Source organism: Columba livia, chromosome 22, assembly GCF_036013475.1.
Source record: "Columba livia isolate bColLiv1 breed racing homer chromosome 22, bColLiv1.pat.W.v2, whole genome shotgun sequence".
Taxonomy (NCBI): domain Eukaryota; kingdom Metazoa; phylum Chordata; class Aves; order Columbiformes; family Columbidae; genus Columba; species Columba livia.
Window position 1 is genome coordinate 1,874,836 of NC_088623.1, and position 12,836 is coordinate 1,887,671.

General features: G+C 63.0%; 1 protein-coding gene across 6 annotated transcripts in view; it reads left to right on the top strand.

Moving 5' to 3' along the window:
* Positions 1-12,836, top strand: part of NAV1 (neuron navigator 1) — a 75,522-nt gene that overhangs the window by 2,678 nt on the left and 60,008 nt on the right. For all 6 annotated transcript variants that reach the window (XM_065038258.1, XM_065038260.1, XM_065038259.1 and 3 more), the window contains exons 2-3: positions 9,799-10,377; positions 10,745-10,845. In XM_065038258.1, the coding sequence (XP_064894330.1) occupies positions 9,824-10,377; positions 10,745-10,845 (655 nt within the window). In that variant the 5' untranslated portion in view covers positions 9,799-9,823. The remainder of the gene's footprint in view (positions 1-9,798; positions 10,378-10,744; positions 10,846-12,836) is intronic.

The window sequence follows — 12,836 nt, forward strand, 5'->3', positions numbered from 1 at the left end:
GTGGCCAGAGCCCCAACCCCAGCGGGGACACTGCAGCCCCGGGGGTGTCCCCAGGCTGAGCCACCAACCTGGGCCTGGCTGCAGCCCTCGTGGGGTGGGACGTGGTGCCACCAGGCTTGGGCACCCTGTCCTGCCCCCAGTGCCACTGCACTCGCACACCTGGCAGACGTGTATCCTGGGCCTGTGTTCCTCCTTCCAGGAACTGGACCAGGATCCGTGCGGAGCCGGGAGAGCTGGAGCCAGTGCTGTGGGGAGGAGGGTGTCTGGCCACGGAGGGGATGAAGCTGGGAGCCCGGGTGCTGCCCTGCAGGTGCCAGGGGTTGGGGTGCCCCAAGGCATCACACGGGGAGGGGACAGGTGGGGACAAGCCACCATTCCCAGGGCCAGCTGGGGCAGTGGGGCTGGCGTCCCCTCCCCACTGGGATGTGGGAATTGGGCTCTGAAGGTCCTGGCCGTGCTGCGGGGAGCGGGTTTTGTGGGAGTCAGGGCGCAAGTTCACACCTCCCAGTATTTGCCTGGACCCCTCAGGTCCCCTCACTCCCACAGAGGAGTGGAGGTGGGGGCTGGAGGAGCCATGTTTGCCCCACATCCTCATCCTCGGCTCCCACCGGACACAGCCGCGGATGCAACCAGGCGGCGTCACCTCCGGCAGCGGAAACTCCCCCTGCTCAGGGCCGGTGACAAGTCACGGCTTCTCCTGCGCCCCTTCCCCCCTTGTCCCCGGCCCCGCGGGGCTCTGCTCCCTCCCTCACTGCTGGCCCTGGGGACTTGGCTCCCCTTGGGGTGTCCATGCTGGGGGACACACACCGCAGGGTGGGCGAGGGTGGGAGTGCTGCCATCCTCGCACGGCTGGGTGCTGGGTGCAGGTGGGATGCTCCAGAGATACTCGAGGGATGCTTGGGCTCCCCTCTGGGAAAGCCAGGCACCCTCCGGGTGTGACAGACCCACAGTGGCTCCATCAGCTACGTCCCTTGGAGGCAGAAGGTTTAATTTCAGATGTAAGAGGGTGGTGGGACCAGAGCTGCCACCTGCTCTGGGGCTGATGGGGATACCGGGGTGGAGGGGGCGTTGCCAGCCCCTGCCTGCCTCTTCCAGCCACGCAAGTAGGTGGCAGTCAGTCCCTGGCTCTCTGGGGACATCAGCATCAGGGCTGTGCTGATAAACCCCATGGGATGTGGCTCCTTTGGGCTGTGTGTCACCTGAGTCTGGCTGCGGCCACCGCAGCCCCCCCAGACCGGAGCAGGGAGGTGTTTGCCAGCAGCCACTTTGGATTTACAGCTCACTGGAAAATCCACTCATCCCATTAAGCTCCCCGTGGCTTTTGCTTTCCATCGCAAACAGCCGGCTGTCCCAGGGGAAACCGCCGTGGGTAACACGGGGCGCATGGGGCTCTCGGGGCGAACGCTGCCGGGAAGAGTCCTGGCTGCAAGAGCAGCGGATTTATTTATTATACAAGAACTATCTGGCTGAGGGGAGATCTCGCTCGGCTTGCCTAGGTAAGACCAGACAGAGGAGTTTTGCTCCTGGTGGGAATAGTCCATACTGTGTGGAATCAGGGGGTTCAGTTGGGAATTGGAGCCATGAGTTGATTCCCTCACTTGCTTCATCCCCCAAAGCAGTTTTGGTTTCTAAAAATGCCCCAGCGTGGAGCTCAGCTGCTTTGCAGGGAGGGACACAGCAGTGGCTCCGTGTCTCAGCTCTTGGGGTTAAAGCTCCTGCTTTGCTGTGGCCCCAGCATTACCCACCCCACGCTCCCTGCAGCGATTTTGAAATCCTTAAGCCTCTTTGGGGGGAAAAAGTGACTTTTTTGGATAGACTCTGCCTGCTATGGGCTTGGAGAGTTGAGTGTTGGGAGGAGCAAACAGGCAGTGAGGGGCTCATTAGTGAGTGCTGGGGATGCGGGTCACACCATCTCCCCCGACCACCACACCGCACACGTACGCGTGCAACGCGACAGCATCTGCTGAGTTAATGCGTTTTGCAGCCCTGCCGCGCAGCTGCCTCTCCGGCCGCCCCGCTCAGCAAAGCCAAAAGGCGGCGGGGGCTTCCAGGTTTCGGGGGCTGAGGACCGGGGGGGCCGTTTCCGCACGGCGGCAGCAGATGCTGCGACATCTGCTCTTGCTCAAAACTCCCAGGAGCAAAGGGCCGGGTCTGGGATGCGGCAGGAACATGGGGGTAAATAAATGATGCAATCGGCTTTGCGGAGTTTTGGCACAGACGGAAATTTATCCAAATGTGACCCGTCCGAGCGCCTGCACCTGGGCTGTGGGATGGCTCCTGCCCCTGATCGGGCCTGGATGCGGCACTGGGGGATCCTCAGCTCCACGGTTCTGGGGAGGTTTGGGAGAGATTTCGGAGGGGGTTGGGGAAAGTTTTGAAGACCTTCGGAGATGCTTTTTGGCAGCAGTGCTGGACGCCAAAGTGACCCTGGGCTCTGCGGTGCCTGGTGGCTCCTGTGCTGGGAGGAGGTGGCCATGGGGCTGCTGGCGGCTTCACCGCTCTGCTGGCCAGGGGGAGCGGGGAGGTCGAGGAGAGCAAGAGACCCCCAGGCACAATTCAAACCCTTTGCCGGGGCGGATGCATCTGGAGGAGGTTCAGGGGTGCCACCCCACAGCGGGGCAGCCCTACCTTGGTCCCCAAGGGTGCTGGGGACACTGGGGGTTGACAGCAGCGCTGCTGGGGGGACAGATGGCACCAGACTCTGCACAGATGGTACCGGCCCCAGACAGGCAGCCCCGGGTCGGAGCAGCTGTGTGACTCCAGCTGGTCCCTGGGGACTTGTTCTGCTGGCCCCGGGTGGGCGGTGTTGGCCCAGCGGGGACAGACACCACTGGCCACCGGCAGGGAGCGGGCACTGCTGGTACGGGGGGTGACACCGGCCTGGGGAGGGGACGGACACCGGCTCCGGGGGGAGGCACCGGCCCGGGGAGGGCTGCACCGGCTGGGGGAGGCCCTACCGTCTGGGGATGGCGGCACGACCCGGGAAGGTGGCACCGGCTCTGACGGGGACACTGGTCCCGGGGGGAGGCACCAGCCGGGAGAGGCGGTATCGGGGGAGCACCGGTCCGGGGCGGGGTTGACACCAGGCCGGGGAGGCGGTACCGGCCCGAGGGGGTGACACCAGCCTGGGGGGGTGACACGGGCTGGAAGGGCGGCACTTGCCGGGGGGAGTGACACCGACCGGCGGGAGCTGTACCGGCCCAAGCCGGGGGAGGTGACATTTGCCAGGGGTGAGGAGGTGACAGGGGCCGGTACCGGGCGGGGGGGTGACGGGGCCCGGGGGCGGGTCCCTCGGGGGCGGGGCCGCGGGGCGGAGCTGTCCAGCACCGGCACCTCCTGAACGTCCCCAGCGCCGTGCGCCGGGGCTGCCCCGCTGACCCCGGGCTCCGGCTGCCCCCATGTCCCACACGGGGTCTCCAGCCCGGCGGAGGGGACACCTCTGCCCCCAACCCCGCCCTCCGGGTCACCCGTCGCCCCCGGGGGGTGTCACACCCGCCGGGCTCAGGCAGTAACAGCCCCAGGGGAAGACATGCGAGGTGGGGATGGGATGGTGGGACATGGAAGGGAAGCCAGACACCGCGTGGCCCGTGTGCCGGCGAGGCAGGATGTCCCCAGACACCGTGGCCAAGGAGAGGCCTTTGGCAAAGCCCCTTGCACAGACCTTCGTGCAGACCCTTGCACAGCTCCTTGCACAGACCCTTGCACAGCTCCTTGCACAGACTCTTGCACAGACCCTTGCACAGCTCCTTGCACAGACCCTTGTACTTCTCCCAAGCCTGTCCCAGCCTCGGTGCATCCATCCTCATCCCCACATCAGGATTTGTGCTGAGCAAAGCCCAGCCTGGGTAGAGCTCCATTTCACTGCCACATACAGGGCTTTAGGTAGCAGAGGCTGCTGTGGTTGGTCCAACTGAGAGTTAAACTTTGCTCAGAGGGAGGTTTTATTAAAGTGGGCTAAATGCCTAATGGGATTGCCATGGAGTGGCTAAAGCAGAGATTAGTGCTGTGGCTACAGGTCTGGGCATCTCTGCTCTGACAACAGGGGCTTTCTGTCCTTCTTCTACCGTCCCAGCCTGCAGCTCATCCCTCAGCAGCTCCTGGAGCCCCCAGCGTCGTGCTGGGGGGACCAGCCCGGGCAGGCAGAGCTGGGGCTGCCAGGCTGCCCTCCCGCCCGCTGCCCATCTGCTGCCTGCACCCAGCAGAACCGCCTGCCTGCACCCAGCCTGGGCCACCAAACGCACACCCCCGGCATCGCCCCCCCAGGGCAGCGAGACCTCCCTGGGGAAGGACACAGTCCGGGGCCCTGGCAACGCGGGTGGTGGCAATGTCCCAGGCCGTGACACTGGCTGTTGGGCAGGCCAGGTCCTGGCCAGGGCGCGGGGGCTGGAGGAACTGGGCTGGTGACTGAATCGGCAGCTTGTTCTCCTTTGAAAGCTCCTTTCTGCCCCCGCTCCCTCTGTTTCTCTTAGGAAAGTTTTATGTCCCTTGTGTCACAAGGAGCCTTTTCTTTGTCATCCTTCCCGAGCGTGCCAGGGAAGAGGCCGCTCTGGAGCTCAGCCATCCCCAAAGGCAGCTCGAGGCTGGATCCTGTGCAGGGCTGCGAGGTGCATGTGGCACCTTTGAGGGACAGCCGTGTCACCGCACCAGGATCTGTCCTTGGCATGGCTCCTCGGACTGTCCACACCCCTGGGCTGCCTCCCTCCATCCTCATCCTTAAAAACGGAGGATACTTTGCACCCCTCAAGCATCTCCCCAGGGACATGAGGCACAGCTGCTCTGACACAGCCCCCGGCGCTCCTGTGCTGCCGGTCCCGTGGGCACCTCAAGGGCAGCTCGCAATTTATGGCAGCTCCACATCCTCTCCTCCTTTATTCCTATTTATCAGCCTGGTTTCAGCTCCCTCATCCCTAGCAGAACTGGGAAGGCTGTGTCAGGGTGGGGAAACTGAGGCACAGAGCAGCAGCGAGATGCCAGCAGAGGCTGAAGGGTTTACTACCTTTTTCCATCACTAAATGTTCATGCTCGGTCTCCTGCTGCAATTGTTCTGGTGCATGGGCAGAGTTTCATCCCTGCCAGGGATCTCTCAGCTCCAAGAGATAAGAGGGAAGCAAATTTAATCTAGTTAATAAATTCACACCAAAACACTTGAATCCTTCTGAGGCATCGCAGAGGAGCTGGGGGCTTTGGTTGCTCGGTGCAGCCCCCGCGGGGCCGGGCGGCCATGGGCTGGGGGAGCGGCTGTTCAGCTCTGCTGGGGTGATGGATGTGTCCAATGTGGATCCGCTTGGATGCTGGGGGTGCTCCAGTGACCTTGCACGTGCGAAACGGGGCCATGAAATGAGATTTGGGCTCCAGGTCCCTGGATTCATTTCTGGCTGCTAAAATTGCACGTGAGAGATGTATTTGGACACCGGGCTGGGGAAGCAGCTCAAGCTCTGAGGACAACAGATGCGTCTTTGAAGGAGATGCCTTCAGGCATGTGCTGGGTCATGTTTGTCCTGGGACGAAGGATGTAGCTCAGCCAAGGCTGTTTCATTTTCCTTCAGTGTGAACACCCATATTGTCTGTGTGGATGGCATCATCTGAAGGGCTCAGAAACCAGCTTGTCTCTGGACTTAGAGGTCTTTAATTCAGGGAAAACTCGAGTTCAGTGCTGGAGCTGGTAGATGCTGGGCCAATGCTCCAGACCTGAGTTCTGGAGGCAGCTGGTTCGAGCATCCTCCCCCCAGCCAGGAGATGAGCATCTCCTCTCTGCAGCTTCCCCAAAACACCCCTAGTGCCAACACACCTCGTGTGGATTTGCTGCTTCCCACCACCACTCAGTGATCCCAAGGTGGTACCTGTGGAGGGAAAGGGACCAAAAACTCACCCGGTGGCTGGAAGTCCCAAAATTAAAGCATCGGGTGCAAACTTCTGATGCTCATAGTACCCAGAGGGCAAGTGGCAGCTGGTTCCTGACACGGAGGCCCCATGGCTGGGTTGGATTATAGGAGAAAGTCGTTTCCCTTTCAAGCTAATTGCAGAGGAGCTGCCTGTGTCTATGTAGGTCAAGCCGTAACCTGCTTTAGCCGAGCACAGCGGTGGCAGGACGCTGGTGTGACACAGCGTGACGCAGCATGACACGGCGCTCGCCCACACACCGGGGCGGCCCCGGCCCCGGGGGGCAGAGTTGGGGTAGGAATCAATCTAGAGGCGAATGAAGGATTTGTTTGGAAGAAGAATGTGCTGAGTCTCTCCTGGGTTTGTGCTCATTAATAAAGTGATGAGATGAGTAGGATGGCTGCTTGGTGCGGGAGCAGCTTCTCCTGGGGCTGATAGCAGGAAGTGGGGACTTTGTTTTACCCCTTTGGTGGCACTCCTGGGTGCAGGACACCAGCCCGAGGGTCCAGTGGGTGTTACAGGCAGTGCTGGGTGTCCTCGGACCCCCCGCGGTGTGTCCTGAAGGGAGGGGATGGCTCCGGACCCATTGGCATCTCCAGGGAAACCTCAACCCTGTGAGCACAAGAGCAGGATTGATGTTTTCGTGGCCAACGCGGCAGCTTTGGCTTCTGCTGCAGCCGCGGCATCGCAGCAAAGCGGCTGCCGGCGTGCTCGGAGGGAGAAATGGAGGTTATGTCCACGAGAGAGAAATCCAAAGCAAATAGACTGGAAAAAAAGATCTGTAAAACCTGCTTAGAGCCCTGATGCCGTGTGCCCAGGGAGTAGGGAGGTTGGAGGAGTGTTGCGTACTGGTGATGCTCATATAGTGCCGGTGACGACAGGGACGCAGCATAAATCTAGACGGAGTTTTTATGCCTCTGAGTTAGTTGTGGAGAAGCTTGGGACCAGCAGATGATCTGCCTCTGTGCCAGGAGCACACCCACCAGCACCACATGGTCGTGCAAGGGGCCTCGGGGGTGAAACAGGTGAGTCGAGAACGGTGGTTTCACCACTCGTGTCCGTGAGGCTGGAGCTTCGCTGGCTCTTCAGCCCCATCCCGAGCATCCTTGTGCTTATGGGGAGGGAGGTTGACGCCATTGGCATTTGCACAAGGTATTTTGTAGTGTGAGGCTGGGAACTGCTCTGCCCCCAGGCACAGCGCTCCTGGGGCAGGGGGCTGCGCTGAGAGAATCAAGCGCAGAATTGGGGGTTGTAATTGTGGCCTGTGGGGCACAACCTGGGAAAGGACAGAAAGGTTGCTGGGAGCCCATTGCTGCTGATACTTGCTGCTGGGGGGGCTGCAAAGTGGGGGTTGGGAGTGTTGTGGTCCTGGGGATGTGCTGGGATCCAGCTCTTGGCTGGTGCTGGTGCTGATGCTGAGCCCTGGCTGCTCCCAGCAGTGACATTTGTGAGCACGAGGAAGCCCCAGGGGTGCAGGGACAGTCCTGCACAGCCCCCCGGCTCCTCCCGCCGCCCACAGCACCCTTGGGTGCAGGCCAGTGCCAGCACAGGGCTCCTGGCAGGTCCTGCTCTCACCCAGCATCAGCGAGACCGCAGTGCTGTCACTGTCACCCATCGCTGTCACCCCGCACCGGCCCTCACTGGGGTTGTGGTTGCCCACAGGGCCAGATCCAGACTTGTTTGCCAGCGGGGGAGTGGCAGAGCCCTCATGTCTGTCCCCATGTCACCCCACGCAGCGTCTCGGGGACAGGTCTGTCCCAGGGACCCCCAAGCGCCTCGTCCCGGGGCCTCCTCTGTCCGCCGGTGCCGTGACTCGGGGCTATGACCGCAGAGAGCAGATGCAGAGACACCTCAGCTGGGATGTGGGGCGAGATAAAACCTCCCTGGCCATTTCAAAGGCCTCAGTGAGAGCAAGCCCAGAGCTGTGTGTGTTGGTTCCCTCTTCCCCTTAATTAAAATCGCCTTGAAAAGACTTTTGTAGCTCCCGGCTGGCTCTGGCACGCTCAGATCTCGTCTGCAGCATCAGCCCTTCTCCCCGTGACCCGTGGCTCTGACATCAAGTGATCCAGCACATGTGGGGCTGGTGAAAGGGAATTTGGTGCATTCACCCCAGTGCTGCCCATGGCAGGGACATGGTCACCCTGGGGGGGCTCGTTATGGGGCATATCAGGCAAGGCCTGGCCCTTGCAGCCCCTCAAAAGCCTGGGGGAGCAGGGCTTGGGGCAGCTGTAGGGTGGGGAAGAGGCAAAATGGGGCATTTTTGGACCTTGCTCATGCAGCACCCTCTGCTGGGAGCTGCAGTGGGTGCAGGGCTGAGGCCGGGTGCTGTTCCCATCGGGGTGACGGCAGCCATCCCCCTGCACCCCACGGCGTGCCAAGAAACCTTCTCAGCCCCGGCGCAGCTCTGTCTGGGCCGGTGGTTTGACAGGCGGCCAGACTGCGGCCCCGGGCTGCGAACAGAGCGGCTTGTGTGCGGCCCCGGCCCCGGCAGCCACGTCCCCCGGCCCCGGGAACGGCTCCGTGTGGCTCCAGCGCGGCCCGAACACGCTCGCCGGGGCGGCTGCACAAAGAGCCCTTGTGCTCACTGCACCCACCGGCCCGACATCCGCACCGGGGACAGAAACCCCCGGGGGTGATGGGGACCCCAAAAAAGCCACCGTTCCCCTCCACAGAGTTTTTCCTTCGAGGGGCCTGAAGGAAACTGTGTTAAAGCGACCTGTGTAATGTGTGTCCCAGCGATCTGTGGCACCTGGTGCCCGTTTGGATTTCAGTCAGTGCAGCTGTAACAGGGCGAGTGGACAGAGGTTGGCACGGATGGAACCACATCTCCCGTCTTGCACCACTCCAGCTCCTGGAGAAAATGCTTCTTTTTGAGACTTGGTTGTTGTTCTTTTTCCTGGAGACGTGCAGCTGGGAGGTGGTTGGACACGGAGCTTTGCTCCATGGCTGGTTTTCTTGCTGAGCTCTGCTCTGTCTGCCCAGGCAAAGCCTGTGGAAAGAATGAACTTCTCCACTCACTGTGACTGTGCTGATGTCCCTGTCACCAGTGGTGGCAAAGCCAGCCCCTGTGGGTGTGCTGGGTGACATGGGGTGGTGCACCAAGCCCTCATCCTTATCCTCATGGAGCAAACACCAAGGCAAGGGGACACGGGGCACCGTTGGGGTGGTGGTGCCAGGGAGAGTCACCGTGGGGCAAGAGGAGAACAAGAGCATGGAGAGATGGGGTGAGCGATGTTGGCACCATGTCGGGGGACACTGGGGATGGGGAGGGCAAAGATGGGGCTCAGACACTAGTCATGGCCTGAGGAACAGGGTGAGAGGGCTGGTCCTCTTGCTGCTGGAAGGTGGTCTGGGGCCATCAGGAGATGATCTCTGGTGGCCAGGAGTTGGTCTTGGCCAGGGAATGGTTTTGGATGGCCAGGAGATGGTCTTAGGTGGCCAGGAGATGGTCTCAGGTGACTGGGAAATGCTCTTAGGTGGCCAGGTGAAGGTCTTAGATGACCAGTAGATGGTCTTCGTTGACCAGGAGGTGGTTTTGGGGACCAGGAGAAGGTTTTGGGTGGCCAAGAAGGCCCAATCCTGCCCATGGTGCAGCCCTACCTGGTGAGGGTCTGTGCCTATGTGGCCTTGCTGCAGGGACCTGCAAAAGGGACCATGGGACAAGGGGATGGGGCTGCACAGGGGCCCTGCAGGATGACACATGTACCCTGGGCCTGGGGATCCCTATGCGGGGACATCATGTGTGTCCTCCCCCTGGGCTGTGGGATGCAGCGGCCTCATCCTGGGATGGAGACACTGAGCACCCACGGGCAGTGGGGGCCTAGTCCAGGGTCCAGCGTGGCCGAAGGGATGTGGGTGCCCCCCGTGCCCACCCCCTCACCATGCCGGGTCCCACTCAACCCTCCTCTCCCCCCGCAGCCTTGCTGGCAGCCACCTCGCCAGGATGAACGGGACGGCCAACGTCAGCCCCGCCAGCCGCAGCCACTACGTCTCCGCCATCCCTGTGCCCCGCGCCGTGGCCCATGCCAAGCCGCACGCCGCAGCCTCCCCGAGCACCTCAGGGCTCTCCGTCCCCCACAGGACTCCGTCCCCCCAGCCAGGGAAGGCGCTGGCCCCTGGCCCCAAGACCCTCAAGCCCAAAGGCGCTGGCAGAGCCGAGGGCAGGGAGGGCAGCCCCGGCGCTCCCCCCCGTGCGGGGCAGAGACACCCAGCCAGAGCCCCGGTGTTGCCCGGGAAGTGGCCAGAGGCCGCGGGCAGCAGTAGGAGAGAGGCAGAGGTGGAGGAGCCCACCGAGCTGCCCAAAGCCCCCCCAGTGCAGGGCAGGGGTGGGGGGCGGTTGGGGAGGTCCCCCAGGAAGACTATGGCGAGGATGGGAAATGAGCCCCACAGCGGCTCGCAGGGCAGGAGCCCTGTGTTTGGGTCAGGGGCCATCACCTTCTCCTCAGGCCCCCCACACAGCCACCCTGTCACCGCCACCGTGGCACCCTTCCAGTACCGGTGAGTCCCTGGGGACAGTGGGCAGGGGGCTGGGGGGTCATGGTGACAGGGGGACACAGGGACAGTGGGAGGGAAGTGGGCATGGCAGGGGTGGCTATGGGGAATGGTGGGGTCGGGTCTGGGATCTCTGCCCCAAAAGAAGGGTTCCTGCTGTGTTTGAGGTGCTGGGGGCTCCTGGGGCACCCATGGGTGCCGGTGTTGGGCAGGGGATGGGGGCAGTGGAGAGTGGGATGCCCTGGGGCCCCCCTTGCCATGGGACCATTGTCCGCAATCCCTGGCAGAGCTCAAGGCTCCGTGTCTCCATCTCCTGGGGGTCCTCAGCCAGCTGCACCCCTGGTCCCCCACCTCACCCCCCCTCTGCCCCCAGGCTGCAGGAGGAGCCAGAGGAGGATGGAGCCATGTCCCCCGGTGACAAGTGCCCTGGTCCTGCAGAGGGACCTGACCCCCACCCCAAAGCTGGAGGCCTGAGTGAGTCCAGGGGGGTTTGCTGGGGATGAAGGGGTCCTGCTGGGGCTGTAGGGACGGTGACAGGGACACGGGCTCACACTGGAGCTCAGACCCTCAGTGCCAGAATGGGAGCTGGTGGTTGGTGGGGTGGAGGAACCCCCACGCGGGAGGTGGCCCAGCTCCCTTGGGAACAGCTCGGCTGTGTCCGGTGGCCCCTGTGGCCAAAACCCACACCCGGCAGCGTGGCCTCATCCGGGTGCAGGAGCCACGTCGGCATCCCCTGCGGTGGCTCCAGCACAGGGGACCATCCCCTCTGGTGACACTGCCGGGACGTTGTTCCGCTTGGCTCCTTTCCCTCCTCTTCCCAGTTTCCCGCAAGCTCCAGGAATGACCCATTTCCCAGGAGCCGGCAGAGACCCAGTGCGGGGGCGGGTGTCGGGTACTGCTGGCTCCCCACACCTTGGGGACACCCGCTTTGTCGGGGGCCAAGCTCCCTCCTGGTAGGGGACACCACAGTCCCCTCCAGCACTTGCTTTGAGGGGAAATTTTAAGGGGGGCAGCTGCTGGAGGGGATGCTGGGGCGGTGGTTGCCAGGGCAGCGGCAGCGGAGGATGGCGGGATGCTCCAGCGATGCTCCAGGGATGCGTGGGGAAAGGCGAAAAGAAAGCCAGGAGTGATTTGAAGGGACAGAAGTCGGTCAGAGCCACGGTGGCTCCCGGCACAGCCCGGCTCTGCAGCAGGGTCCCGGCACCGCCACCAAGCCGGAGGGGAACGGGGTTCAGCGCCGAGCCCTGGGTTGGGAAGCGCTGAAAGCGGAGGCGAGCAGGAGGATTTTCCGGGAGGAAGCAGGAGAGAGCGAGCCGGGCTGGCGTGATCCCGGCGCAGCTGCCCCGCTCGCCGGGGGGAGGTTTGGGATGAGGCTGAGCGTGGCGGGTGCTGGGAAAGGGCCCGATCCTGCCCCTTGCTCTGCGCCTCCCCCACAGCACTTTTGGGGCTCTGTTGGGCTCGGCCACAGGGGTCAGGGGACATTGGGAGGCACAAGTGGTCACCTTGCCAGCCCCAAAATGACACAACACCCCCAGATTAGCCCCCCCACAGCAGGCCCTACACCCAGGCAATAACCTTGTAGCTCAGCGAGGGCTACAACAGCCTCAAAACCTCAGAGCAGTTTTGGGGTGCAGTGGGGTGGCTTGTGCACCCATCCCACCCCAGCAGCACCTTTTGGTGCAAAACATCCTTTTTTTTGGCCACCCTTTGCTGTTCCATCCAGGTCACGTTATTTTGGGGCTCCTCAACATCACGACGGGCTGAACCCCAAATCACCTGGGGGGCCGTGTCGCTGTGCGGGGGGGCTGGGCTGGGGGGCTCCCACCGCCCCCGGCCCTCCCGGCTCCTTATCTCGGCAGCATAGTGATGGGCTCTAATGCAATATTTTCCGGCGGTTGCCATGGCAGCCCGTGTGAGGTCACCAAATAGACTTAATTCACCCCTCCCGAGGGATGGGTAATTAATGAAAAATGATGATAACCAGATCCCACTCCCCCTCTTTTTTCCCCCCCTCTTAATTCCCCTGGGTCACTGGAGAGGCCCCACTGGGTCTGGGCGTCCTGGTGTCCCTTGCGGGGGGTTCCTGGGGCTGCCTCAGGCCCTTCCCGCACCATTTGGGGTGAAATGGGGAAGTTTTGCCCCCCCTGGGGATGGGTCTTGGGTGTCAGGGCTGGGTGTGGGGACTGGGGCAGGCGGGACGGGGGGTGCTTCACAGCCGGGGTGGTGGGACTTGGCCCCCCCGGCTTCCCCCGCGTCCCTGCCAGCACCCGGTGTGTCTCCGCTGTGCGGGGCTGTGGGATGGAGTGGACAGGCTCTGGTTGAGGGGGCCACCTCCGGGTCGGTGCGGGGGGGCAGCCCCTGGCAGTGACCATGGGGGGACCCGCGGCACCGCGCCTGCAGCTGCAGTCCCAGCCCTGGGGGTCCCGCACGGTCTCTCTGTCCCGGGGTCCCTCACAGTCCCGGGG